Source organism: Pleurodeles waltl, chromosome 10 (genome assembly GCF_031143425.1).
Source record: "Pleurodeles waltl isolate 20211129_DDA chromosome 10, aPleWal1.hap1.20221129, whole genome shotgun sequence".
In the NCBI taxonomy this organism is placed as follows: Eukaryota; Metazoa; Chordata; class Amphibia; order Caudata; family Salamandridae; genus Pleurodeles; species Pleurodeles waltl.
Window position 1 is genome coordinate 18,464,110 of NC_090449.1, and position 27,360 is coordinate 18,491,469.

The window sequence follows — 27,360 nt, forward strand, 5'->3', positions numbered from 1 at the left end:
ATTCTCTTTAGGCCCTCCATAAACGCTTTAATGACCGGTATTCTGAATAGGGAAGTTGAATGAGTAATCTGCAGGTAAGCAGATATTGCTGCGAGATGTATTTTTATGGAATTAAAAGCTAGATTTGCTTTTTGTAGATGTAGTAAATATGCTACTACATCTTTTGGAGATGCATGCAATGGTTGGACTTGATTATTATGGCAGTAACAAACAAATCTTTTCCATTTACTTGCATAGCAGTGTCTAGTGGATGGCCTTCTAGCTTGTTTTATGACCTCCATACATTCTTGTGTGAGGTTCAAGTGTCCAAATTCTAGGATTCCAGGAGCCAAATTGCTAGATTCAGCGATGCAGGGTTTGGATGCCTGATCTGTTGTTTGTGTTGTGTTAACAGATCTGGCCTGTTGGGTAGTTTGACATGAGGTACTACTGACAGGTCTAGTAGTGTGGTATACCAAGGTTGTCTTGCCCATGTTGGTGCTATCAGTATGAGTTTGAGTTTGTTTTGACTCAATCTGTTTACCAGATATGGAAGGAGAGGGAGAGGGGGAAAAGCGTACGCAAATATCCCTGACCAATTCATCCATAGAGCATTGCCTTGGGATTGCCGGTGTGGGTACCTGGATGCAAAGTTTTGGCATTTTTCGTTTTCTTTTGTTGCAAATAGATCTATTTGAGGTGTTCCCCAAATTTGGAAGTAATTGTTCAGGATTTGGGGGTGAATTTCCCATTCGTGGACCTGTTGGTGATCCCGAGAGAGATTGTCTGCTAGCTGGTTCTGGATCCCTGGAATAAATTGTGCTACTAGTCGAATGTGGTTGTGAATTGCCCAATGCCATATTTTTTGTGTTAGGAGACACAACTGTGTCGAGTGTCCCCCCCCCCTGTTTGTTTTAATAATACATTGTCGTCATGTTGTCTGTTTTGAAAAGAATGTATTTGTGGGATATCATGGGTTGGAATGCTTTCAATGCTAGAAATACTGCTAACAGTTCTAGGTGATTTATATGAAACTTTCTTTGATGTACGTCCCATTGTCCTTGGATGCTGTGTTGATTGAGGTGTGCTCCCCACCCTGTCATGGAAGCATCTGTTGTTATCACGTATTGTGGCACTGGGTCTTGGAAAGGCCGCCCTTTGTTTAAATTTGTACTGTTCCACCATAGAAGCGAGATGTATGTTTGGCGGTCTATCAACACCAGATCTAGAAGTTGACCCTGTGCATGTGACCATTGTGATGCTAGGCACTGTTGTAAGGGCCGCATGTGCAATCTTGCGTTTGGGACAATGGCTATGCATGAGGACATCATGCCTAGGAGTTTTAATACCATTTTTGCATGTATCTTTTGATTTGGATACATGGCTTGTATCACCTTGTGAAATTTTTTAACCCTTTGTGGACTTGGGAGTGGCTATCCCTTTTGTTGTGTTGATTGTCGCTCCTAAGTATTGCTGTGTTTGACACGGCACAAGGTGTGACTTTGCATAGTTGATGGAGAAACCCAGCTTGTAAAGGGTTTGTATAACATAATCTGTGTGGTGTGAACACTTTGTTAGCAAGTTGGTCTTGATTAGCCAATCGTCTAGGTACGGGAACACGTGTATTTGCTGCCTTCTGATGTGTGCAGCTACTACTGCTAGACACTTTGTAAAGACTCTTGGCGCTGTTGTTATTCCGAATGGCAACACTTTGAATTGGTAGTGTATTCCTTTGAATACGAACCTTAGGTATTTCCTGTGCGAGGGATGTATCGGTATATGGAAATACGCATCCTTTAGATCTAATGTTGTCATGTAGTCTTGCTGTTTCAGCAGTGGGATTACGTCTTGTAATGTCACCATGTGAAAGTGGTCTGATTTGATGTAGGTGTTTAGTGTTCTGAGATCTAATATTGGTCTTAGAATATTGTCTTTTTTGGGTATTAGAAAGTACAGTGAGTAAACTCCTGTGTTCTTTTGTGGACCTGGTACTAATTCTATTGCGTCTTTTTGCAGTAATGCCTGAACTTCTAGTCCTAGAAGGTCTAAATGCTGTTTTGACATATTGTGTGTTTTCAGTGGGACGTTTGGAGGGAGTTGGAGAAATTCTATGCAATAACCATGTTGGATAATTGCTAAGACCCAAGTGTCTGTTGTTATTTCCTCCCAAGATTTGTAGAACTGGCTTAGTCTTCCCCCCACTGGTGTTGTGTGAAGGGGTTGAGTGACTTGTGAGTCACTGCTTGTTTTGAGGGGTTTTCGTACCTTGAAATTTTCCCCGGTTTCTTGGGAATTGGCCCCCTCTGTATTGGCCTCGAAAGCCTCCCCTTTGGTATTGTCCCTGGTAGGTAGGCGGTGTTGTTTGTGAGGCGCTGGCTTGTGTGGCTTGACCTCGAAACCCTCCTCTGAAAGTGGTTTTACGAAATGTGCCAAATGTGCCTCTGCCCTGCGGGGAATAGAGTGCGCCCATGGCTTTAGCTTTATCAGTGTCTTTCTTAAATTTTTCAATTGCAGTGTCCACTTCTGGGCCAAACAATTGTTGTTCATTGAACGGCATATTAAGCACTGCCTGCTGTATCTCGGGTTTGAAGCCGGATGTGCGCAGCCATGCGTGCCTCCTTATTGTTACAGCAGTATTTATTGTTCTTGCAGCTGTATCTGCTGCATCCATAGAAGAACGGATTTGGTTGTTGGAAATGTTCTGTCCCTCTTCAACCACTTGTTTTGCCCGTTTTTGGAATTCTTTTGGGAGGTGTTCGATGAGATGCTGCATCTCGTCCCAATGGGCTCTGTCATATCGCGCTAGGAGTGCCTGCGAGTTGGCGATGCGCCACTGATTTGCAGCTTGTACTGCAACCCTTTTCCCGGCTGCATCAAACTTTCGGCTCTCCTTGTCTGGAGGTGGTGCGTCGCCTGATGTGTGGGAGTTGGCTCTCTTACGAGCTGCTCCTACGACAACTGAATCTGGGGTCAGTTGCGATGTAATAAAAGCAGGGTCTGTGGGTGGTGCCTTGTATTTCTTCTCCACCCTTGGGGTTATTGCTCTGCTTTTAACTGGCTCCTTAAAGATTTGTTTAGCGTGCCTTAGCATTCCAGGGAGCATAGGAAGGCTTTGATAATTGCTATGGGTGGAGGACAGGGTGTTAAAAAGGAAGTCATCCTCGATAGGCTCTGAATGTAGCGATACGTTATGAAACTCTGCTGCCCTAGCCACTACCTGAGCATACGCTGTATTGTCCTCAGGTGGTGAGGGCTTAGTCGGGTACGACTCAGGGCTATTGTCCGATACTGGGGCATCATAGAGATCCCATGCGTCCTGGTCATCTTGGCTCATGGTGGTATGAGCTGGTGATTGTGACGGAGTCTGTGCCGGTGATATAGGAGGTGCCGGTGGTGGAGAGGGTGGTGGAGTTACCTTCTTCACCACTTTTGCTTGTGGTGTTGTTTCTTGTTGTTGGAAATCTAGTTTCCTTTTTCTTCTGATTGGGGGAAGGGTGCTGATCTTCCCTGTACCACTTTGTATAAAGATCCGCTTTTGCGTGTGATCTACAGCTGTTGTTTGTAATTCCTCCTCAAACCTGCGTTTTTGAAGTTGGGAGGACAGTGATTGTTCCTCTGAGTAGGAACTGGCTTTCGGTTCGGTTGCTGGGCGTTTTGGCACCGAAACCATGCCTTTTGTTATTTTCGGCTCCGACGAGATTTTCCTCTTTTTCGGCGTCGCACCCTCTCGGTGTCGACCATCTTCGGTGCCGCTATCTCTGTGCCGAGCAGCTTCGGTGCCGCTGTCTCTGTGTCGACCCTTTTCCGCGGCACCTTCTCGGTCCCGAGATTGCTGCGTGCCTGTGTCTCGACCGGAGTCGGACGATCTCGGCACCGTCTCGCCCTTCTTCGGTGCCGATGGACGGTCACCTACTTTATGGGTTGAGCCATGGCCTGTCGGCAGTGGCGTCCCCTGGGCTTTGTCTGTTTTCCCCTGTGATGTTTGTTTCGATGTCTTACTCACGGTTTCTTCGACGTCGAATTCTTCCGAATCTGATTCGTGGATTGAGAATGCTTCTTCTTCTCCCTCTTCCTCGAACCTTTGTTGTCCTGTTGGCGTGGACGCCATCTGTAACCTTCTGGCTCTTCGGTCTCGGAGCGTTTTTCTCGACCGAAACGCTCGACAGGCTTCACACGTCTCTTCTTTGTGCTCGGGTGACAGGCACAAGTTACAGACCAAATGTTGGTCTGTATAGGGATATTTACTGTGGCATTTAGGACAGAATCGGAACGGGGTCCGTTCCATCAGTCTTGATGTTGCACGCGGTCGGGCCGACCAGGCCCCGACGGGGATCGAAATTGCCCCGAAGGGCTACCGGAGCTCTTCTGGATTCGGTGTCGACTCTAATCTAACCCGATACCGAACGAAACAATACCGACGAATTTTCCGTTGATTCTGACTAACTTTCCGACCCGAAACACGGAGCGAAAAGGAACACGTCCGAATCCGATGGCGGAAAAAAAACAATCTAAGATGGAGTCGACGCCCATGCGCAATGGAACCAAAGTAGGAGTCGTCCCTCGGTCTCGTGACTCTAAAAGACTTCTTTGAAGAAAAACAACTTGTAACACTCCGACCCAACACCAGACGGCGGACTATGCACAGCATGTGTATCTGCAGCTACACATGCCACCGAACATACACATATATATATATATATATATATATATATATATATATATATATATATATATATATATATATATATATATATATATATATATATACACACACACACATATATACATATACACACACATATACATATATATACACACATACACATATATATATATATATATATATATATATATATATATATATATATATATCACAAAGCCTACTACTTACGGATTTGCATACAAAAAAAAACGGCTTACATCCAGCTAGCCGTTTGGGCTCTAGACCAGGGGTTACCAACCTTTTGACTTCTGTGGACCCCCAGTTTATCAGTATTCGAACCCAGGGACCCCCATTGAATCTTCATTGGAATCTGGGGACGCCCAGTGAGTCACTGCTGAAAGCTGGGACCTAATCTGTTAATATTATTACATTTTCTAAGTAGTCACGGATCCCCAGGGGTCCCCGGACCACAGGTTGGGACCTCTAGATGACAGCAAGGGTTCCTATGGGAGCAAAAAAAAAAAAAAGACTGCGATGTGCTGGTTCCGAGTGTCTGATCTAGTCCTGCCTCTGGTTCTGCTGGTGTGGTCTACGAGGAAGACTCATGGGGTCTGATCTAGAACAGTGAAGGGCCAGGGGTGCCTGCTCCACTTTGGTATAATCAGAATGAGAGCGAGACACCTGTCAGATTTCTGATCACAAATGGGAGCAGTGCGCAAGGCAGAAAAGCGCAGCCAAGTATACCAGAACAGTTCATCAAAAGCGCACTCCCAATTAACTGTCAGTGCAGAGATCTAGCAGCAGAGCTTGGCCATTCTGCTTCTTGGCGTGGTAAAGAGGTACCTGTGAAGTGTTCTGCTGTTGGAAGTATGCGTGAACGACTTGCCCAACTCCTCTGGGGCTAGTGCTCTCCCTCATCACAGCAGTCCTATGTTTCAGTAACCAACGTACTCCTAGTTCTTGCAGTAGGCTTCCTCCGAGGGGCAGTCTTCGGCGCCTGGGCACATCTCTGGTTTGTCATCCTGGGATCCACCAAGCATCTGCGGGCTTGTATGTTGTGAGCAAGTCTGGTGGTTCAGCCTCTTGCGCCGTGTGAGCACCGAAGAGGTCTTTGTCCTCTTCCATGTATATCTCAGTGGTCCCCTGAAAGCAATGGCCTTTTCACTGATAAGATGACACATTGGAAACAAGTTATGAAGGACACCCTGAACCCAGAGCCTACTCTGCACTTTCAAACCCAATGGCACAAAAAAAATCTACTATGGAGTTAGTGTCCATATGCAACGTATGTCAAGAGGAGTCAATGCATCACAGGAATTGAGGATGTTCTTTGAAGTTGAACAACTTGCAAACATCCAAGCCCAACATTAGATGCTGCAAGTATGTCAAGCATGTGCCTAGAGACTCACATGCTACAAACATATAAATAAATCTGTCTAAAAAGCCCCGTCTGCACATCACCTGCAGTACTTGGTCATGGTCATGAAGGGTTCACTGCTATGACTGGCAACCACAAGCTGCAGGAAGCTGGCTCTCGATATAGTGCACTAAAATGAAGTACACTGCAGAGAGTCCAGTGGATCCTTAATTGGTATTGCAGAGGCAAAAATAGATAGAGCATTAGTCCTATCTGTAGGAGTGTGGGCGAGCAGTTGGGCTTATCAGCGGGAAGTGCTAAGCATTTGTTATACTCAGAGGCGATAAATGAGACACTCAAAGAATACATCATGGACCAATTTAGAAAAATAACACTTCATTTTATATAAGTTGCGAACCAAAGAAATTCGTAATCAGGTAGGCAGACTTAAGCATAAAGAATTTGCAGTTTCAGAAATAAATAGACAGTGCACTTTTCAGAGTTCTCTCAATGTTATCCTTTAGAGGAAAACAATGTTAAACACAAGGTTAACTACTTACAAAGCCAATCTCTGAAGTACTGGGTACTGGTCAGAACCACACCAACAGGTCACACCTGCACTGGGGCAGCCGGGTGCTGTAAGGAGTCAGGTGCCCAGCGGTTTCCTATAAGAGTTTGGTCCTCATGAAGACCAGCTGCAGGCTCTGGCTAGAAAGCCAGTCAGGGACAACAAGCAGATAAGTAATAGATGTGGGGTGCTCGGGTGGCCAGGGGCAATGGATGAGGGGTGCCTTTAGGCATCAGGTTCACATCCGGGAGCACTCACAGTCAGGGGATCCTATGTGTTGAGGCTGCAGGTGCCTTCAGGGAGCCCAGCAGGGGTGGACTTGAGCTCCTAGGGGCCGGGAGACATTGTTGGCATTGATGACCCACCTTAGCTGGGGTCAGGGGTGCCAGGTGGTTGTGAAGATGTCAGATTTTTCTCTCTTTACAAGACTGTGGGAGAGGGGGCCAGCGTGCAGAAGCTGCAGGGGTTCTCAGGAGAGTGCACATTAGGTGACACCAGACTAGACTGAGCAGTTGGGGACCCATGGACGTCAGGTGCAGTGGTCACTTCTGGTGTCTAGTTTCTGGGGTTCCAGCAGCTGCAGAGTCCTTTCTTTAGAGTTTAGTCTTATAGGGCAAGTCCGTTGCCCAGGGGAGACTTGAAACTTTATTGAAGGGTAGACGAGTTGGCTTCTTGTGCAGGATCCTTCGAGGTCAGCAGGCAGGCCGGAGGGGCTGGGTCCAGGTCAGCTGCTTCTTTTCCTCTTCTGCGGGTAAAACTCTTCTTTTTCAGATTCTCCTTAGGTTGTTGGAATTGGAGTTCTAGGGCTCAGGGGTGCCTATAGACTATAATAGTGGAATGCAAAGTGAAATCACTTAATCACCCTGAGCCTGCAGTCCAGTGCCTTGAACCCTCATGGGTGATTCGCTGTGCTTTACAAATCCCAGAATCGCTAAATAGCCCTAGCAGGGGGCTTAGTCACTCTGCAGGGTGACCCCCTATCAGAGGGGGTCACTGACAGTCACCTGTCCTGACAAACCAGATGCTCCCAGGGGCGCTGAAGCAGCGTGGGCTGCCCACAAATCCTGGAAGACTGGTAGGAGCAATACTGGAGGGGTCCTCGGAGGAGCACAGACTGTGCACAGAATCATGCCACGAACACTGGCATTAGTATTGGGGTATGATTCGGATATGTTTGATACCAAAACATGCCTAGGTTCGGAGTTACCACCATATAGCTGGACAAATGTAGTGGTGACCTGTGGCCAGTACACGAGTAAAATGGCTTCCCAGCACTTCAGAAACCAGGCAAAAAGTGAGGGAGTGACCTTGTCAAAAGAGGCACTTTCCGACAGCCACCATCCCACAGATGACTTTTTTTTTTTTTAACTGCAGAGGGGCAAACAGCTAAGCATGAGATCACCAAGCACCTTGAGATGCATCACAAGCTCAACCATAAATTAAGTACCACAGATGTGAGAGAGAAATCAATTTGTCCAATATCAGTTTGCAGAGAAGCTTGGATCGCACTTGCGATTTGAAACTGGTTCTGCAGAAGTAAAGGACTTCAGGGAAAGCCTGCTCCAAGTTTAGTACCCAAGACCTCAAAAGCCATGAGAAGAGCAATCTGTGCGGTCCAGAACTGTGTGCAAACAGTGCCCGAATGGTACCGGACTTAATGTTCCCCTTTCATGAGGCTATCCTCAGGAGGATCACACACAAGAAGCCATGGAAGGACTGTCAAAAGTCATGTAGCGCACTACAAAAAAAGAATTGATTGACTGATTGATTGATGTTTCAATAGAGGAAGGAGGGGACTTTTAGTCAATGTTTGAGGAAAGGCAGATAATCGAACTGGCTGTTCATAGAGCCCTACTCTGCCAACTGGGTTTGGCTCTGTGGACAGTGATACCTGAAAACTCCTAAGAAAGTCACCATAGCAAACTAGATCTAATATCAAAACACCACTGCTCATCAACTACTAAATGGTTACATAAACCACTTGATATTCACATTAGACACACTGGCATCGACTGCCTTTTTCAACCACTCCTAGACTCACTTGATGCAGTCGTTGAAGAAATGTGGCTTGTCAGCCTGTACGATGACCACGTCAAAGAAGTCTCTCCAGTCCTTGCCAACCATGTATCGCATCCCTTTATCACTGCAGGTGGGGGAGGGGGGGGGAAAAAACATATCAAAAAGGTACACCTGCAATGGAGTAGAGAAAACTAAACTTTACGAAATATATTCCTTTAAATTTTAGGATGGCATATAATACAAGGTTATAGAACACCATTCCTTCCAATTATCAATTCAGTTAAGAAGGCTCAGACCCCATATACTGCCTGGGCGGATTGTGACTGCACAAGTCATTCCCCAGTAATATTTCCAAAGGCAGTCTTACTGACTAGAGGTCTGGTACTGAAGCACAGAAAGGCCAGCCACAATCACAGGAAGAGAAAAGGCCCGATTTAGATCTCGGTGGCTGGAATACTCCATCACAAACGTGACGGATATCCTGTCCCTCGTATTAAAATCCCCACTGGATATAATGTTTTTTTTAATCCGGCGGGTGGGATATCCGCCAAGATCCAAATCAGGCCAACTCTATTACAGCTCTTCTTCAGCAGAGGAGTGTGTAGAAAAAGAGCACACACAACACTTAATTTGAGCATGTGGGCCCACCGGCAATACTCATTTCTGTGGGCACGCTCTTATCAATAGACTGATTCAGTACTAGAGAGAAAAAAGAAAACAAAAAAAACACTAAGGGGAGAAAAAGATAAAGACAGAAAAAATGGCAGAGGAAAAAATCCTGGATGATAAAAACCTCTAAGTGTTAAATAACTAGACACAGAGGGTCTGGGGTGGAATAAAGAGGCATGAAGTGGAATCAAGACTACCCAGCCTTGATAATCAGTACATCAACCCTAAATAGTGCTGGACACCGGCTACTAAGCTAAACTTTGGGCCAAGGCACTTATTTCACTAATTAAGCAGAAATGGGACAAATGCAATGACCCCCGACTGAGTAGAGAAGCCCAACTAGGCTTGTAGTCCAGGCCAGCATCACAGGAGTACACAGACGAGTAAGCTACTCAAAGGTGAATCCAGCACCGAGGTGAGAAGCATCCTCCACGGGAAACAAAACCTCAAGAGGAGCGACACAGAGCGGGACCAGAGACCTACACCCCAGAAGATAAACCGACTGCACCACAGTGAACAAACAGATGAACCCTTCATGTAACACACAGCCAAGGATACAAGCACAGAGGATACAAGCACAGAGGATACAAGCACCACTACTCACACGAAGCTGAAGGGGCTGTTGGTGATGAGAAAAAGCTTCTTGCCCTTGCTGGCCAGGAGGTGCAGGACAGAGTAGGTCTCCTGCCCACGCAAAATATACTTTTCTGCAAAAGAGAAGATTCAAACATTCCAGGTTAGAAGACAGAAAACGCACCAACTGTCGACTTAAGGTGGAGATGTGTTAATGGAATTACATCCTCATCTGAAGATGTAAAAGTGCAGATAAGGCAAGCTGCCCTTACACCGTCTTCAAATCCTACCAACTTTGAACTAATTCAACCTTCTATAAACCCACAGATGCAGTTCCAGACCCTTCAATGACAACAGAATACCTACCTGGACGGCACATGAGATTCAAAGGCTCCACGGCACTACAGTTTGGAAGGGGAGATAGTGCAGACTGACAGAATTACAACGGGCTACAAGCAGCGGGTGTACCTGGGCCACCAGAGGTGGGCTCTAGCACAAGGGAGTCATTATACGAGAAGCTTTACGGGCTCTGCCTTTCAGGTGAAGCCGGGCTGGCAAGAACCCACCCGGTGCAAATGCACATCTTGATAAAAAGCTGTAAACTCTTCGAAGTGCTTTCTTGCTTGGCCAATCTACACAACGATCTAGGAACAACCAGTCCGTCTCTTCTTTCAAATGTTTTTTTCTTCTAATGCCTTAATTAAGTTTTCATAATGGAGCGGTGTCATCTGGTATCTATACTAAATGTAATCAGATTAGCACTTTACTGCTTCTGTTTTAGCACCACTTGAAACGTTCTACTGGACGCAGGTTCGGCGTAAACTAATTCCACTTTTTCGTAGAAACCTCTCAAAATGGCCATTTTATTTATTTATTTATTATTCTTTTTTTTTTTGCAACACCTGCATTTCTTTTAAGGCCTAACCCCTTCTTTACCACATCTGAGGCCGCCTTCCATTTGAAAGTACACAAGTGGGGACACCGAGCTGTAAATCATCAGAACCACTGGCAGAGGAGCACGTCACCCAGCCCGCTCCAGGCTCAGCACAAATTGTGGGTTCTTAGACCTGGTCACATAGGCACAAATCCAACCACAACCAACCCTCTGAGGCAAGAAAACTACGAGAGGGAGGCAGGATATCTGAACCTGCCCCACTTCGCCTCCCTATGAACTTAATTAGTAGCACAATTCCTGAGGAACACCATCATCAAGGAGTGAACAAGGATGTAATCAATTTGTAATAAATGCAACAGCAAGAGATGGAAGAACTCGTCACAGACTTGTAACCCTCATGTTCAGCCCACCCTGAGTAACAAGGTGAACAGAGCGATGATTACCCACAAAAAACTAAGTCTTCAAGGCAGACAATTCTTATCACACAAAACCACATCACAGCAATGTCAGGAAGTTGCATCACGCCCTCTAGGTTGAAGACCAGACAAAAAGCTCTTTCATGCACCATCTCCCAGTCAAAAGGGGTCCTCCAAAGGCTGACTGTAGCGCTCAGGCAAGACGCAGCCATTAACAGTGCAACTCCCGTTTGGATGCTTCAGGCATGCTTTACAGCTTTCCATGAACTTCCCCGCAATTCTAGAACCCTTCCCTAAATAGTCTCTCCCCTCTGGTGTCCATGAGTAGACCTTCACCCGATACTCAAAGGATCCTCTGCAGCTGGGGGCTTGGGGAATTCAGAGCTTGAAGATCTATGCAGAGGATCCCATGTGGGCTGCATCTCCATTCAAGGGAACAGAGAACCGGGGACAAAGAACTGCTAAGGATCAGCCTGGACTATCTGGTCCCTCTGGTGCCCGGACAGGGCTAAAACAGAGGCAGCCAAGCTGACAGTGCTTGATCTCTTGTGAGGAGGACCTGCTCTCCAGGAGCTTGGAAGGACGAAGATTAGGACCAGGACTCCAGTTTAAGTTTTCACCTTTCAGTGGTTTGGTGCCAGGCGTTTGCAGTCCCGCAATGCAGCAAAACACAAGAAGCCGGTCACACTCACAATTTAAAAGGAGGTAGTTGATGGGGCTGCATCTTTTCCCACCTTTGTAAGAGGATTCCTACAAACGGGGTGGTTGGTAGTGCTCTACAGTGCAGGAGGGACAGCCTTGACTTGTTTGGCAGAGTACGGGGTGAAAGATGACCTGTCTGCACAGACTGGGCTTGATATTCCGTGATCAATGGGGCTAAAGTGAAACATTCCGTATTGCTCGAGCAGTTTCCCCAGGATCCTCTTGCAAGGAGGTAACATATACATTCATTGACCATCAAGGAAGGTGCTGTAATGGAGGATATTTTTTTTTCCTTTTTAACAATAGGTCCCTTTCAAAACTAGCAAAATCCTATCAGTGAAAATTAAACTCGCCCCAATTAAAGTTTACATCCACCATCTTCCCCCAACATCATGCCCGTCACACCAATTCTAAAGGCCCAAGTTGCCCATCCAGTCAAACCATCAGTCCTTTCTTCGCATAGATTCCTCCACCCCCCCCCCTCCCTGAACCACCCCTACACTCTGAAAGAGGCTACTGGGTCTTGTTTTCTACTGCAAAGACTGCCAATCCCGCCTCCTCTCGCCGGCCCTCCACCCAATCCAGTCGTCTGGCTGGTCAGAAGCATTCCTCGCTTTGGGCTAGGGCGATATATAGTCTATGATTGTACTTTTCTGTTACTGCAAGAAAACACATCCCTTCACCGGTAAACAAGCCATGCAAAGGCAGGCAGCAAGGTGCAAAGCTGTGAATGGCACACCCTAAAGAACTTCACAGGTGCCACGGATGCCAGCTTTGGCAGCCTTGACTCGTCAGCCTCTCATTGGCGGTGTGCCATGGCAGCACGCACTGCAGCACGCTGAACAGAAGTCCCAAGCCCATGTGACAAAACAAAGACCGCTACTGAAGGCCACAGTTCAGGAGGCTCGAGCTGTTCCCCACAGCAACAGCGGATCTCCACAGCTAATACTCTGCTTTAAGAAGGGTCCAGCTGGGAGGACTAGAGCCCTGGCAGCGCCAGGACTAGAGGGTGAGATTACTGGACTCCGCTCGGGCACAGCGCCCAAAGGCACTCGCAGAAGGAACTAGATTAGACATTCAACACTTGTTCTTCTGGCCAGCACTCCACTCCCCGGCTTCACAGCCGCACAAGGGTGCGTACCCATCACCACAGGCACCCCACCACCCACACACTGAAGCAGGTCCCAACACTTGCCAGCCACATGCAGCAAGGCTCCCACTTTATTCGCCAACTGCACCATACCACCCCCCCCCCCCCTTTTACTATTAATGACATACCAGCCCCCACCCCATATCTTCCTTGTGTGCTCTCATGCAGAGATTACAGAACCCCGTCTACATCTAATTCCGAGGGGCTCAGCCTGGCTTCTTTTTTTTAGCATGCCACCTCATTGGCAAAGGTGTTCCCCGTTGCTACCATCCACAAATGTTTTGCTCGCTGGTCATCGGGCACAACCATCCCCAAGACCCTCTTGCCCCTCCTATATTTATCTGGGAATACCTCTGGGGTCTGCTGAATGAAGCAGCAGTGGGATCCCTCAGAGCTGAAGGCTCTGCACTGGCTGGGCCAGTGGATTCTGCTGGGGCCCTGCAGATTCAAGAGCTGGGTCTCCATACTCATAGCAATGCTAAGGGGGAATCATCCACCCGTCCCACAACAGAACTACACACAAGCTACGCAATCATCCACCGGTCCCACAACAGAGCTACACACAAGCTACGCAATCATCAACCCGTCCCACAACAGAACTACACACAAGCTACGCAATCATCCACCGGTCCCACAACAGAGCTACACACAAGCTACGCAATCATCAACCCGCCCCACAACAGAACTACACACAAGCTACACACTCATCCACCCGCCCCACAACAGAACTACACACAAGCTACGCAATCATCAACCCGCCCCACAACAGAACTACACACAAGCTACGCAATCATCAACCCGTCCCACAACAGAACTACACACAAGCTACGCATTCATCCACCCGCCCCACAACAGAACTACACACAAGCTACGCAACCTTCCACCCGCCCCACAACAGAGCTACACACAAGCTACACAATCATCCACCGGTCCCACAACAGAGCTACACACAAGCTACGCAATCATCAACCCGTCCCACAACAGAACTACACACAAGCTACGCAATCATCCACCCGCCCCCACAACAGAGCTACACACAAGCTACGCAATCATCAACCCGCCCCACAACAGAGCTACACACAAGCTACACACTCATCCACCGGTCCCACAACAGAGCTACACACAAGCTACACAATCATCCACCACTCCCACAACAGAACTACACACAAGCTACACACTCATCCACCCACCCCACAACAGAGCTACACACAAGCTACGCAACCTTCCGCCCGCCCCACAACAGCGCTACACACAAGCTACGCAATCATCCACCCGTCCCACAACAGAACTACACACAAGCTACGCACTCATCCACCCACCCCACAACAGAGCTACACACAAGCTACGCAACCATCCACCCGTCCCACAGAGCTACACACAAGCTACACAATCATCCACCCGTCCCACAACTGAGCTACACACAAGCTACGCAATCATCAACCCGCCCCACAACAGAACTACACACAAGCTACGCACTCATCAACCCATCCCACAACAGAGCTACACACAAGCTACGCAATCATCAACCCGTCCCACAACAGAACTACACACAAGCTATGCAATCATCAACCTGCACCACAACAGCACTACACACAAGCTACGCAATCATCAACCCGTCCCACAACAGAACTACACACAAGCTACGCAATCATCAACCCGCCCCACAACAGAACTACACGCAAGCTACGCAATCATCAACCCGTCCCACAACAGAACTACACGCAAGCTACGCAATCATCAACCCGTCCCACAACAGAACTACACGCAAGCTACGCAATCATCAACCCGTCCCACAACAGAACTACACGCAAGCTACGCAATCATCAACCCGTCCCACAACAGAACTACACGCAAGCTACGCAATCATCAACCCGTCCCACAACAGAACTACACACAGGCTACGCAATCATCCACCGGTCCCCCAACAGAACAACACACAAGCTACGCAATGGTCATGCAAGTAAGAGTCGAGAGAATGGTACATGGCGACCTCTGCTATTGGGGTGGGGGAGGTTTTTTTGGGGGTGAGGGGGAAGGAGGAGAGGTACTCTGGGATCTGGCAGTCCCCTTTTTGAGCAGGAGGATGCAGGCTTGAGTAAACTCAGGTGGGTAATACCTTTTAGAAATGAACCGTCTACTTTACTCCAAGTCCCATAACCCGAAAGGAAAATGAACTCAAACGGGTCAGTGAGGGATTCTAGCATGCCTTCCTTACCCATAACTCCATTGCCTTTTATACAGATTATACTCCAGGTGAGGGGTTAGTTTACCAGGCAAGGAGTCCAGAGTCCTGGGGTCATGCAAGAAGTACACTGCATGCTTAGATGATGGACTCTGCCTTCTAAACTTGGCACCATTAACTCCTTGAGACGAATGCCCTTTCCCAAATAGCACTGCACCAAAAAAAAGCAACGTTTCGGAAAATACGTGCACAAAACCTCTCGTTTGAGTAAACAAGCTTACACTTGGAGAGTTCTGAGAAGACGGATTTACGTCACATGCTTGTTCAGCAGAAAAAAGATGAAAAGCAAAGGTGACAGGGGAAACTTAGCACTAAGTTCAAGTATGCCAAATTGCAAACTGGAAACACCCTTGTCCACACATGCTTCAGTCAGATCCACGACACAAAAGGCTCACAAACTATTCTCTCCAAACACCAAATCAGGACCCTCCATAGACCAACAACTTGTACTGGTAGAGCCGCTCTGCTCAACTTCCCGTCAACACGGCCTCCTCCCGCCCTGTGAACGGGCGACATGTCTTGTGTCCATTTAAAGCAACACCCGTCGACACAAACATTCAGAATGTCTCGCAGGGGTCTTCAAACTGGGGGGCGTCCCTCCCTCCCCCTGGGGGGGCCTCAAGTGGTGGGGGGGGGGAGGGGAGGGAGCAGGGGGCAGGCTATGGGCAAAAGAAGCATTATACAGATAACACTGCTTTGTTTTAAGCAGAAACGTGTTTCTGCATTTTTAAAAAGGTAACAGTACTTAACTGCAATGTTTAAATAAGTCTAGATATATTTAAACATTGCCATCTCAGGGATGTGGAATTCCTATCGCCCGACGCCCGGGACATCTTGTTTGGGGTCAAGGGCTACAAGTTTTTATGTTTACTTTGTCCTTGGGACAAGTAGGCCCAACCCCCTGCAGCACAAACCCTTTGGCTGCCTGATTACAGAGAGTGGAACTCTCTGCAGTTGAGTTAATGTGTTTCCAAAAGTTAATGCTGTTCGAACTTGTATTTATGGTTCATTATTTGAAAGTCTTCATTATTAGGGTGAGTGCTGTAAATAAATGTTTTAAGGTCACACTTCACTACTGACGTTGGTTCCAGTACAAAAAAAAAAAACGTGTATACACATGTTTGAAAAGTTTAGGCTATGAGGCTAAGTTTAATGCTCCCAGAATGCTCTCTGATTATATGTAAATGAAGTGTCATTTAGTAAAATGTGTTGATGCATGCTAGTATTTCCCAAAAATATTTCTAATGGAAAATCAGTGTAACCATTTTCAACACGATTATGGGAAGCATGAAAATAAACAAACACTGACAAAGGCAACTGATCGGACATATTTTTATAAGTCTTTTAGTTTCATCAATGCGTGTCTTGTTTTGACATGGCTTTTGTAACACTTTATTGTTGTGGGAGCTACCAGGCCCTCAACATTGTAACAAACACTGGCAAACCCCCCCAAAAAAGTTTTTGAACTCTCTAAAAGCACACCAGTGGCATAACAAAGGCCCCGCAGCCGCCCTCCAGGGGGCCCCTTCAGCACAGCACCTGCCCTGAGTGAGTCTGGAGAGGGGGCTCCTCCATGTTCTTTACAAAGGGGCACCCTCCAGTTTCGTTACGTCACTGATTGCCACTGTAGCTCCTGACACTGAACAAAACTACTTTGTGTGCCAATATGCTCCTTGTGGAAGAGCAGAATGCGATCGCTCACAGTAAAGCCGGCCGAAAGAGAGAGAAATAGAAGTTTAATAAAAACAAAATGTCTTTGTTAACACCAGACCTAATTAGGGACCAAGACCCACATGTAGGTAGCTTTTTGCATGTCGCAAACAGCGACTTTCGCTGTTTGCGACATGCAAAAAGCACACTGCGATGCACAAACCCAGTTTTGCGATTCAGTAACCTGGTTACCGAATCGCAAAACGGGTTTGCGACTCGCAATTAGTAAGGGGTGTTCCCTTCCTAATTGCGACTCGCAGTGCAATGTAGGATTGTTTTGTGACCGCGAACGCGGGCGCAAACCAATCGCAGTTTGCACCCATTTCAAATGGGTGCTAACACTTTCGCAAAAGGGAAGGGATCCCCATGGGACCCCTTCCCCATTGTGAATGTCACTGTAAACATTTTTTCAGAGCAGGCAGTGGTCCTGTGGACCACTGCCTGCTCTGAAAAAATGAAACAAAAACGTTTCATTTTTCATTTTTGTTATGCATCTCATTTTCCTTTAAGGAAAACGGGCTGCATTACAAAAAAAATAAATGCTTTATTGAAAAGCAGTCACAGACATGGTGGTCCTGCTGTCTCCAGCAGGCCACCATCCCTGTGAGGGCCACCATTCGCGAGGGGGTCGCAAATTGCGACCCACCTCATGATTATTTATGAGGTGGGCATTTGCGAAGCCCTTGCGAATCACAGATGGTGTCAGGGACACCATCCTACATTCGGATTTGCGACTCGCAATTTGTAGGTCGCAAATCTGAACCTACCTACATGTGGCCCCAAATTCTTAAAGAAAGTCACAAAAGTGCACCCATGGTATATGTTGTACCCTATAAAATATTTGTGAACTGTATTTTAGCATGGGTAAATACGATGTGTAGATTTGCTCATGTAAAAATCTATTGAGCATTTGCAAGTTCATTTTCCCTCCAGCCACTTTCTTCCCAACCCTGGAACAAGTTCTAATTCTGCCATTGTCAGGAGTAAATGTCCAACCTTTCTTATTATGGGAAAATATTAGAGAGAAGCTGGTAAAAATCAAAACATGCAGGTTAGTAGGTTTGCAGACTCAAAGGCATTCCAGCCCTAGAACTATTGCTTACTGCTTCCTCCAGCCCCAGTATGCAGATCTGCAGAAAGGTGGCAAAATAAGGAAATTGTTACAGTAGGGATTGAAACTGCAAGTATTTAAGCCCTACTATGGTAGTAGCCCTGACATAATCAGAGAGGCTATTATCAGAGCACTTACATAATGAGATTGCTGCCATAATTTGTCGCCACACTACATGGCACCAAAGGGACAAGTAGATCTTTTTACAGGAGAAGTAGATTTGAGAAGCAACCTGTCCACTGGACAAGTAGATATTTTAATAAATTCCACACCCCTGCCATCTTTATGTGCCACTGGAAGCAAGCTATACCTGGCTGAAGAGCCCTAAGTAGGGTGAAACCGGTCTTAGGTTGCTTGTGTTCTGCTTCAGGGAGGACCTGGCTTGGCCCTTCGGGTTGGACTATTCCCACGAGGAGCAGGTGAAGACTGATTTGCATACGGCTGGGTCCACACTGCGGTGGAATGGTGGGCAAACAAACGATGGCTTGGGAATGCGGCCACAGCGACCGCCAGTGGCTGAGATCAATTCAAGCATTCCACCCATCACCTTGTTGGTTTGGCGTTAGTTGCTTATAGACATTACTAACTCCTACTTTTAACTGAAACCGGAGACTTGTACAAAGAGTCCTGATGGGACACCCCAAGAAACAATACTAGCCCCCAGCGCTCTTACACCCGACTGACAAAACCTAGGCCTGATTCCACTGGATTCAAAGCAGCGATGGCTGAAAGGATGCCCGTGGGCACTACTCACCCAGATCCTGCATGATCCACTGGTACATGAAGCCTTTGACGTGCACATCTCGCACTGCGTCCTAGGCAGAGAAGGAACCACAGCATTAGTCACGCAGCCTCTTGGTGGTGGTTATTTAGTCACTGGTACGCTTTATTACAACACATTCAACGAATGCCAGAAATAAGAGCGAAATGGCAAAAAAACACGCATTCTACAGTTTTCCTTATATATTCAGTTGTGTTCATTTTTGAAGCATAGGAAATGAGAACCTTACAAAGCACCAGGATATGGCCATCTTTACTGGGGTGCTTTAATGATTCCCTCACATTACCCTCCACAGGCCTCAGATTGAATCTCTCCGCAGCACCTCACAATGTATTATTGTTTTTGTAATTGCCAGTTTTTTCACCGCGGGGCGCGGCAGCACTTTACATCGCACATAAGACAATGAGAAGTGCACAGAAAATGTTCAATAAACCAAAATGGACTACAAGGCGTAGAATTCACGTCATCCACACTGGGAGGGATTTTTTAGTTATTTATTTATTAAATGTGCGTGAAACAAGCTCAGGATTCAGAAGGTAACAGTGGTTAGGGTTGACTTCACAAGTAATTTATTTCTACCCAAACAGACCCTTTTTAGCAAAATTAGGATAATCACAGACTGGGAAAAACAGATGTTTCTAACCCGTACCCTGCAGTTTGCCTGCAGCTCTTTGGTGGCGGTTCATAGCTCCCTGTGCCAGATTATGACTAATTTATGAACTGCACGTACCAACGGAGCCCTGACACAAGCCGTATCCACTGATCACTGCACATAAAATACTGCTCGGTGTCTGCATAGTACACGTAACCCTCTGCGCTACCTTAGATGAGTCAAACCTGCTACTAGACCAAACTCCATCGCTCTCCAGCGGGTGCATTAATCACCGAGTTATCCTGGGACTGTTAATGTTGCCTGAAAACTGTTGGATATACAAGGAACTCTGCAGTGCTTTTAAAACTGCTGCAAAACCGCCCCCCAGTAACAAAAGCTGCCCCCACCCTTCCAGCCTCCCGGGGAAGCTCCCGGTGCCCGGTAGGGCCAGTCCGGCCTTGGCAGACGCCCAGCACGGCGGTTACACCCCCAATGTCAGAATCCGGATTTCAGAGCGGCCAGGGGCAGTCGGGCCTCACGGCCTTTAGCAGCAGGGAAGGCATTGCACTTGGCAGGGCCTCCCCAGGGTACAAGTCACGGCCAAGTGGGGGGCGTTCTTTACCGAAGGGGCTGTGACATGCACATTCCAGGAAGGGGGGGCGGGACTGGGCTAGGGGTCGCCAACAGAGCTCGAGCCTTCCTTTATGCCCGGCTGCGGCCCCCGTGCCACACACGTCCGAGCACCGCCCTGGTTACAAGAGATCACACCACACCAGGCATGGCTGACGCCCCCCAGCCCCTCTGGCATCAGTCTGGTCGCTGGCCCCTGGGTGGGCACGGAGTGATGGACTCACACCCCGTCCCCGGGGGGGAGTCCTCCAGTCATTAACTGGCACTCTAAACTCACAAGTCATTTACCATCATGGGATTGCTGGGCGGAGGGCAGGCAGGGGGTCAAATGACCTCAGCAGCTGCTCAGCAGCAGACATGTGTTAACTTCTCCTTGTACAATGATCTGTCGCTTCTCGTCCCCCCTTGTGGTCTAGCAGTCTAATCCATACACCCACCCAGGACAGGCTCCCCAGGTACCTTGTAGTTCAGTCCAAAGGCTGTGTAGCGCTCCGATGCCCCATGGCTCTGCTTGGCACTAGAATACTGTCCCAGGAGCCTCAGCATCCACCACAGCCTGCAGGGCCTCCCATAGGAGCCAAACGAACTAGCACGGGCTTAAGTTTTTAGGGCGCTTCATTCAGCGGACGAGGATCCGGAAACTGTGCGGGAACCCTTAGAAAAGGCATCGGGCAACCTGTGAAAGAAAGGGACGGGGGGAGACCCGGACGGGGGTCCAGGCTGTCACCCCACTAGTCACCAGGAGCCAGCCTGTCCCCGGGAGGAGGGATAGGGGGTCTTTGAGGAAGGCGTCCGATCGGATCTACACTTTAGTTTCGAGTTACTCATCCAGGCCCACGGAGGAGTGCTGCTCAGGGAGAGGGGAACCACCGGGGAGGGTCGTGAGGGAGAGACTAGCGGGCCGAGGTGAGCGTGAGGGCAAAAGAAACCCCCAAACGCAGCAAAATAAACAGGAAAAAAACTGGGGGGAAAAAAAACAGCATAACGGGTAACATTACAGAGGAACGGGCTACAGATCACATCGAGCACTGCTGTTCCTGCCAGGAGTGGTCCAGTCATTGTGGCACCATGGCACCGGGGCACAGAGTGCGAGGCCGAGTGAGCTCTGGATGTAATCTACCACCGGGGACCAATCTATTCCTGCACGTCATACCCCTCAAGGGAAATCCTGGAGGACTCGCTCTGATAAACACATGAGCATGCTTGCCAGAACCCCTCAAAGGGGCACGTCGACAAGCCAAGGGGGCGATTTGGAAACAGTTCACTTAGCACAGGGCACGGTTACACGGTGTCTACACGTCCAGCAGCTCAGATGTACCCAGCCATGACGTCACATGAGCACTTCAACAGGGCTCAGAGAGCCCAAATAACGCCATCGCCTGAACCACTGTGGATCAAAGGTTTTATTCCTTCCACACCGCGGACAACTTCATAACTTAAGCCCAGAGCACTGTTCAACTCTCAAACCTTAAATAAGGCACTTTGCTAGTGTGTAGTGGGGCCTCAAGCCTAGAGTGTAAACCCAGCCTGGGATGCATTGGTACTCCTGTGCAGACTACCGACCCTCGGCCTCAGCACGCACAAAGCCCCTTGGTTAAAGAGCAGCTGCGAGGAGACCTGCAGGTGATGAGTTACCACTGAAACCACAGCGGTTCCACCTGTGTCCAACATTAGCACCCTGAAGCCTTTTCATGTACAAGCCCACCTCGAGTGGCGCCTTGTCCCTGCCCAGACTGGCCCTTAGCATTGTACAGCAATCAGGCAGGGTGTGCTTCATACCAAGTACTGGCCCTGCAAGCGTCTCCTTCCTGCTGATGCAGTCACACCAAGAGCAGGCAGCAATTCAGAAACCTCTCCAAGTTCACCGGCCCCAACTCTCGCCAGCCCTTACCTCCGTAGGGTTCCCGAGCCACACTTATGGCCCGGATACCGCTGACAAATACATTGCTGCCTCCTACAATGTTGAGTGAAAAGAACATTGAAGGAAGTTTCTGCAGCAGGGCAGACATTGAGAGACACTGAACAGGTGGTACTGGAGTCCATCACAAGCAGCCGTCTCAACGAGACATTTCAGAGTCCTCCCTGCAGAGGTGACCACGAATGTAGACCCTCTCAGCACACCATCGACCAGATGGCTCGGACCCAGGCGAGCCAGAGACAAGAAGCCTCTCGGTCCACTACATACTACCAAAGTACAACTGGGACACGGCAACCTCCACAATAAGCAATAGAAGTTTCACAGAGTGCGCACCTCTCCCTGATTGGCTTAACTTGGAATTATTGTCCATTTAAGGTGTGTGATATTTTACATGCGGGGGGTAGGGGCACAAAGTAGTTACAGAATAGTTTGTCCTGTGCCCAGTGAATTCTCCCCCCCCCCCCCCCCCCCCCTTATTGGAGTTAGGATCACAGTTCCCACAATTTACATCAAAGCCTACCAGACAGCACAGCTGGCTGGCTGCCGAAGGAGTTCTTGTGGGCACTCAGAAAGCTTCCTCCCTCCCACGGGGCATCCTCGGTTTACTATAGTCTTCCAGCAGTGCTTGCTTCCTGTTAAAAGACCCTGAAATCTTGTTCTTATCTTGTCACACTTACAAAGTAAAAAGTAAATGTCAGCCTCTGTTTTCCAAGGGAGCTTGGTGCTTACGTTTATTTCTCCGACTTCAAGGTGAGAAGATTGTCACCAATCTTGCCGAGCACTGGCAAAGAAAGTGTTTTTTCTAGTACACAAATTTTTTTAAAGGTCCATAAATTAAATGTGCAAATATACCATCATTAGGAAAGCAGAGATGAAGCACATTTTATTTGTAATTCTGAAGTGTGGTTGTAACTGTAGGAGGCGGCCGCTCTATATAGAGCACTAAAATGAAGCACACTGTGCAGAGGCCAGTGGATCCCAAATTGGTTTTGCAGAGGCAAAATTAGACAGGACTAATGCTCTATTTTATGGTAGGGTGGGCGAGCATTTAGGCTTACCAGAGGGCAGTGCTAAGCATTTGTTGTACTCAGAGGCGATAAATGAGACACTCAAAGAATAAATCGGAGACCAATTTAGAAAAATAGCATTTCTTTTTATATATGTTTCAAACCCAAGAACTTCGTAATCAGGTAAACAGACGTTTAAGCATAAGGAACTTGAGAGAAATCTGTAGTTTCAGAAATAGTGCAATTTTCAATCTTGTCCTATGGAGGAAACAATGTTCAGCAAATACAGGATTAACAACAATTTACAGCCCTAATCTCAGGAAGTTAAGGTAAGTACTGGGCACTAATCAGAACCACGCCAACAGGTCACACTGCGCGGAACTGGGGCAGCCGGATGCAGAGGTGCAGTAAGGCATCGGGTGCCCGATGGTTTCCTATGGCCGTTTGGTCCTCACGAGGACAGGCTGCAGTCTCTGGCTGGGAATCCAGTCATGGACAACAAGCAGGTAGGTAGTAGACTTGGGGTGCTCGGGGATGAAGGTGCACCTTTGGTACTCTTCTCCTGTGCTGAGGGGCAATGGATGCAGGGGTGTCCTTAGGCATCAGGTTTTCACACCTGGGAGCACTCCCGTCAAGGGTTCCTGTATTTGAGGCTACAGGCATCGCGGGGTGGGGGAAGGGAGGGAGAGGAGTCTGTCAGGGGTGGACTTGAGCTTCTAGGAGCTGGGGGATGTTGTTGTCACCAATAACCCACCTCAGCTGGGATCAGGGATCACTGGTACAGTGGTTGCTGTAGCTGTAGGTATTTCTCTCTCCACAAGACTGTGGGAGATGGGGGGCTGCTTGCAGGAGCTGAAGGCATCCCAGGAGAGCCCAAGAAGGGTGAGATCACAATGGACTCAGTCTCTGTGCAGCTGGGGACCTGCGTTGGCACCGTTGGCTGGCTTCACCTCAGGTTGTGGACATCAGGTGCAGTGGTCACTTCTGGTGTTGGGTTTTTGGGGTCCAACAGCTGCAGTCTTTTCTATGGAGCTTTCTTCTTGCAGAGCAACTCCACTGCCCACAGGAGATTTGAATCTTTATTGAAGGTTGTATGAATTGGCTTTTTTTATGAAGGATTCCTCAAGGTCAGAAGACAGGCTGGAGGGGCTGGGTCCAGGTCAGCTGCTGCTTCTTTACCTTTACTGCAGGTGCAACTCTTTGTCCAGGTGTTCTTAGGTTGTCAAAATCAGAGTTCTAGGGTTCAGGGTGCCACCTAAATACTCAATTTATCAGAGTTACAGGGAGTGTCAGGCAGTAGCCAATGGGCTGACCACCCTTAGGGTGACTACAAAGGTCTTAAGACCAATTCCACTGGGAAGTGGGCATAACCCAAACCCTAATGGCCTAATTCCTTCCAAGCAAGATGAAGGAATTTTAAAAGTAGTGTCCACTTCAGCTCATCCACCTTAGGGGTAGGTCTGGCACGAAGTGGACACTGCTCCTAATTTAAATAATTTTCCCACCTGTGTGGCCGCCAAAATTAGCATTGTGACAGGGTGGTGGCCATCCCTATCATCTGGCGAGACCTGGGTCGCATTACAAAGGAGGCAATGCCTTTGAAGCTCCCCAAACATGGAATGTCCATCCTGCCTGGGAGAAGAGGTCACACCTCTGCCCAGTGCAGGCTTTTGTCCCAGGCCCTTGAGAGTGCTGCTGCCACCTTGGTGGATCAGAAACACATCTGTGGTGGCTGTTTAGTCAAAACACTAGTAATTGGTAGGTTTTCAGGGGGCACCTCCAAGGTGCCCTCTTATAGCATTTCTTAATACATCCATCACTGGGGGGGGGGGGGGGGGGGGGGGTCAGTGAGGGTTTATTATTCCGAGATGTTTGATATCAAACATCCCAGGTCTCAGAAAAGCCATCATGTTGCTGGGGAAGTCCTAGTGACCAGTGTCCAGCACATGCATTTAAAGTGGCTTCCCTGGACACCTACTATGTCTGAGAATCGACAAAGACATAGCAGGGGCATATCTGCACCCGCAGATATGCCCACATGTAATGTAATGCACCCTGACTTTTAGCCATGCGGATGTACAATATGGCTAAAAAACATTTTCAAAGCCAGTAGCTCTTGCTTAGGCGAGACCTATCGGCTTTGCCAATGCTGATTTAATTAACTTCAACCGCTGCAGACGAACCAGTGTCAAGGAAACCTCTTGGAGGGCTGCATATCACCGACCCAAGCACCTTAGACGCGTCAGATACATTCAGGAAAAGAAACGGCAGGGCGGCCTTGCTACAGACAGAAAAGCCACTGGAGAGGCCGACGAACGAAGCCAGGCACGGACCACGTTAAAAACCAACAACAAGCAGGGACTGGAGGGGGGGGGGGGGTAATCTGAGCCCCTCTCAAGTGGCTGACACCATCTGGGCCTCATTACATCCCTAGAAACGAAGGGGCGTCCCCACGATAACAGAGTTAACATGGGGAAGGAAAGAAGTTGTGGTCCTGCGCGCATCACCACACGCCCGGCGGGAGGACGGGAGCTGCGCCCCAGATCTACAAACTGCACAGCCCCACCCCCCGCCGCTGCCCCTGCCCTGGGGTGGAGGGTGAGGGGCAGTAATCAGCCGCGGGTGTGAAGAGCAGGTGATACTTCACCACAAGGGCCGGGGGCCCTCCCCACCCGGCAGCTCTGCAGAACAAGCCCCAACCGGTCCTGCCAGAAAGCGAGGACCCGGCCAGGGGCGCTTGGAGAAGGGATGAGGGAGGGATCCTGCCTCAGAGATGGACGTCCCACCCCGGAGCAGGGCCTGCAGCCGGAGGCAGTACACCGGCCCCAGCACAGAGGTCCCACTCTGCCCCTTGCTGCGCTCTCGTCTACTTCTAAAGCTCCGAGGAGCGTCCAGCCCCTCTGGTGTAGGCTGAAAACGGGAGGTGCAGGGGCTGCAGTAAAGATGGGGTGATGGACCGCGTTGTAGAAGTATTGATACATACACATTTTGTTTATTAAAAAAAAAAAAAAAAGTCTGGACCAAAAAATTGCTAATTTAATAAAGTCCTGGGGTGCTCTAAGTTCATATCCACGGGATCCCGCCAGAACTGGCCCTGCGCGGGACTACTACGGTTGAAGGGAGGTGGTAGACTTCTAAGCACTAGCACACAATAGCTCACAAAGCCCTGTCATTCTCCTGGAAGCAGCAGCAAGGCTGGGACCACGTTACCGCACAAACATCTGCTTTCACTGAAGCCCCGCGTTCTGCACCCCTGGGGACCCCACAGCCCAGACAGAATGTGCAGTCAGACATAGCGCCTCGCCCGGACCACAGGCGCTGCAACCCATCCTAAAGCGTTCAAACCATGCATCCTCCACAGGAAAGGAGAGCCGCGCTGTAAACAGAAGTGCACTGAGGGACGGTACCCCAGACCCGGCCCTCACTCACCACAAATTCTCCCCCCACCCCGCAGCCCTCCCAGCTGCTTCAGATAAGCTGTGCGTGCCCTCCCCCTCTCCAGCTCCTGGTACACAGTGTTCAGAGGAGGAGGAGGAGGAGTCACGAGGGAGAGCGGAACCTGCGGTGGCGCAAACCACAGACCCTGCCAGGACTCACAGCACGTGCGAGGGCACGCTGGCACTAGTGGCCAAACAAGCACAGGCAAAGCCAAGAGGGCCAGCCAGCACTGGAGACCATACTGAAACAACAAGCAGTGGCAAAGCCAAGAGAACCGGCCTGCACTGGAGGCCGAACTGGAAAAGTACAGGCGAAGCCTAGAGGGCCGGCCAGCACACCACAGGCAAAGCGAAGAGGAACGGTCTGGACTGGATGCCAGAGTGAAACAGTAAGTACAGGCAAAGCCAAGAGGGACGGTGTGCACTGGAACCCACAATAAAACATTAAAATGCCTCAAGTGATGAAAATGTTACCAGCTCAAACAAAATGAGCAGTAGTGTATCAAGGAATGTAAGCGGGACTTAGATCGATAAGAGGGCCACGAATGCCAGGATGTCCGAGGGCACGTTAAGGGACAAATGATGCCTTTGTCCTCAGTGACACTGGTGGTACCACTGATAGCCTGTCCGGGCGTACACAGATGACATTTGCATGACTCAGAACAGAGGAGACACGATGGCCCTCATCTTCCCAGACCTCTCCACAGCGTTTTGACATCCTTATCACCTACACAACACTAGAATCCAAGGACAAAGATGGATCTGCTCCTTCCTGCCAGGAAGGACCCAGTCAGCCCGACACCGTAAAACCACAACCTCATCTCTGGAGCACCACAAGGATTCCCACCTAACCCAACCCAAACACAACCATGATTAAGACTCCCTCTAGCCAGCATCATCAGCTCTCACAATATCAACGTCCTCCCCTACGCCAATGACAT

General features: G+C 48.7%; 1 protein-coding gene across 1 annotated transcript in view; it reads right to left on the minus strand.

Annotated features, from left to right (window-relative positions):
• Positions 1-27,360, minus strand: part of NT5DC2 (5'-nucleotidase domain containing 2) — a 103,927-nt gene that overhangs the window by 24,080 nt on the left and 52,487 nt on the right. Inside the window, exons 7-9 of the mRNA XM_069209452.1 lie at positions 18,809-18,869; positions 9,860-9,962; positions 8,609-8,710 (exon numbers count right to left, since the gene is read on the minus strand). Coding sequence (XP_069065553.1) covers positions 8,609-8,710; positions 9,860-9,962; positions 18,809-18,869 — 266 coding nt within the window. The remainder of the gene's footprint in view (positions 1-8,608; positions 8,711-9,859; positions 9,963-18,808; positions 18,870-27,360) is intronic.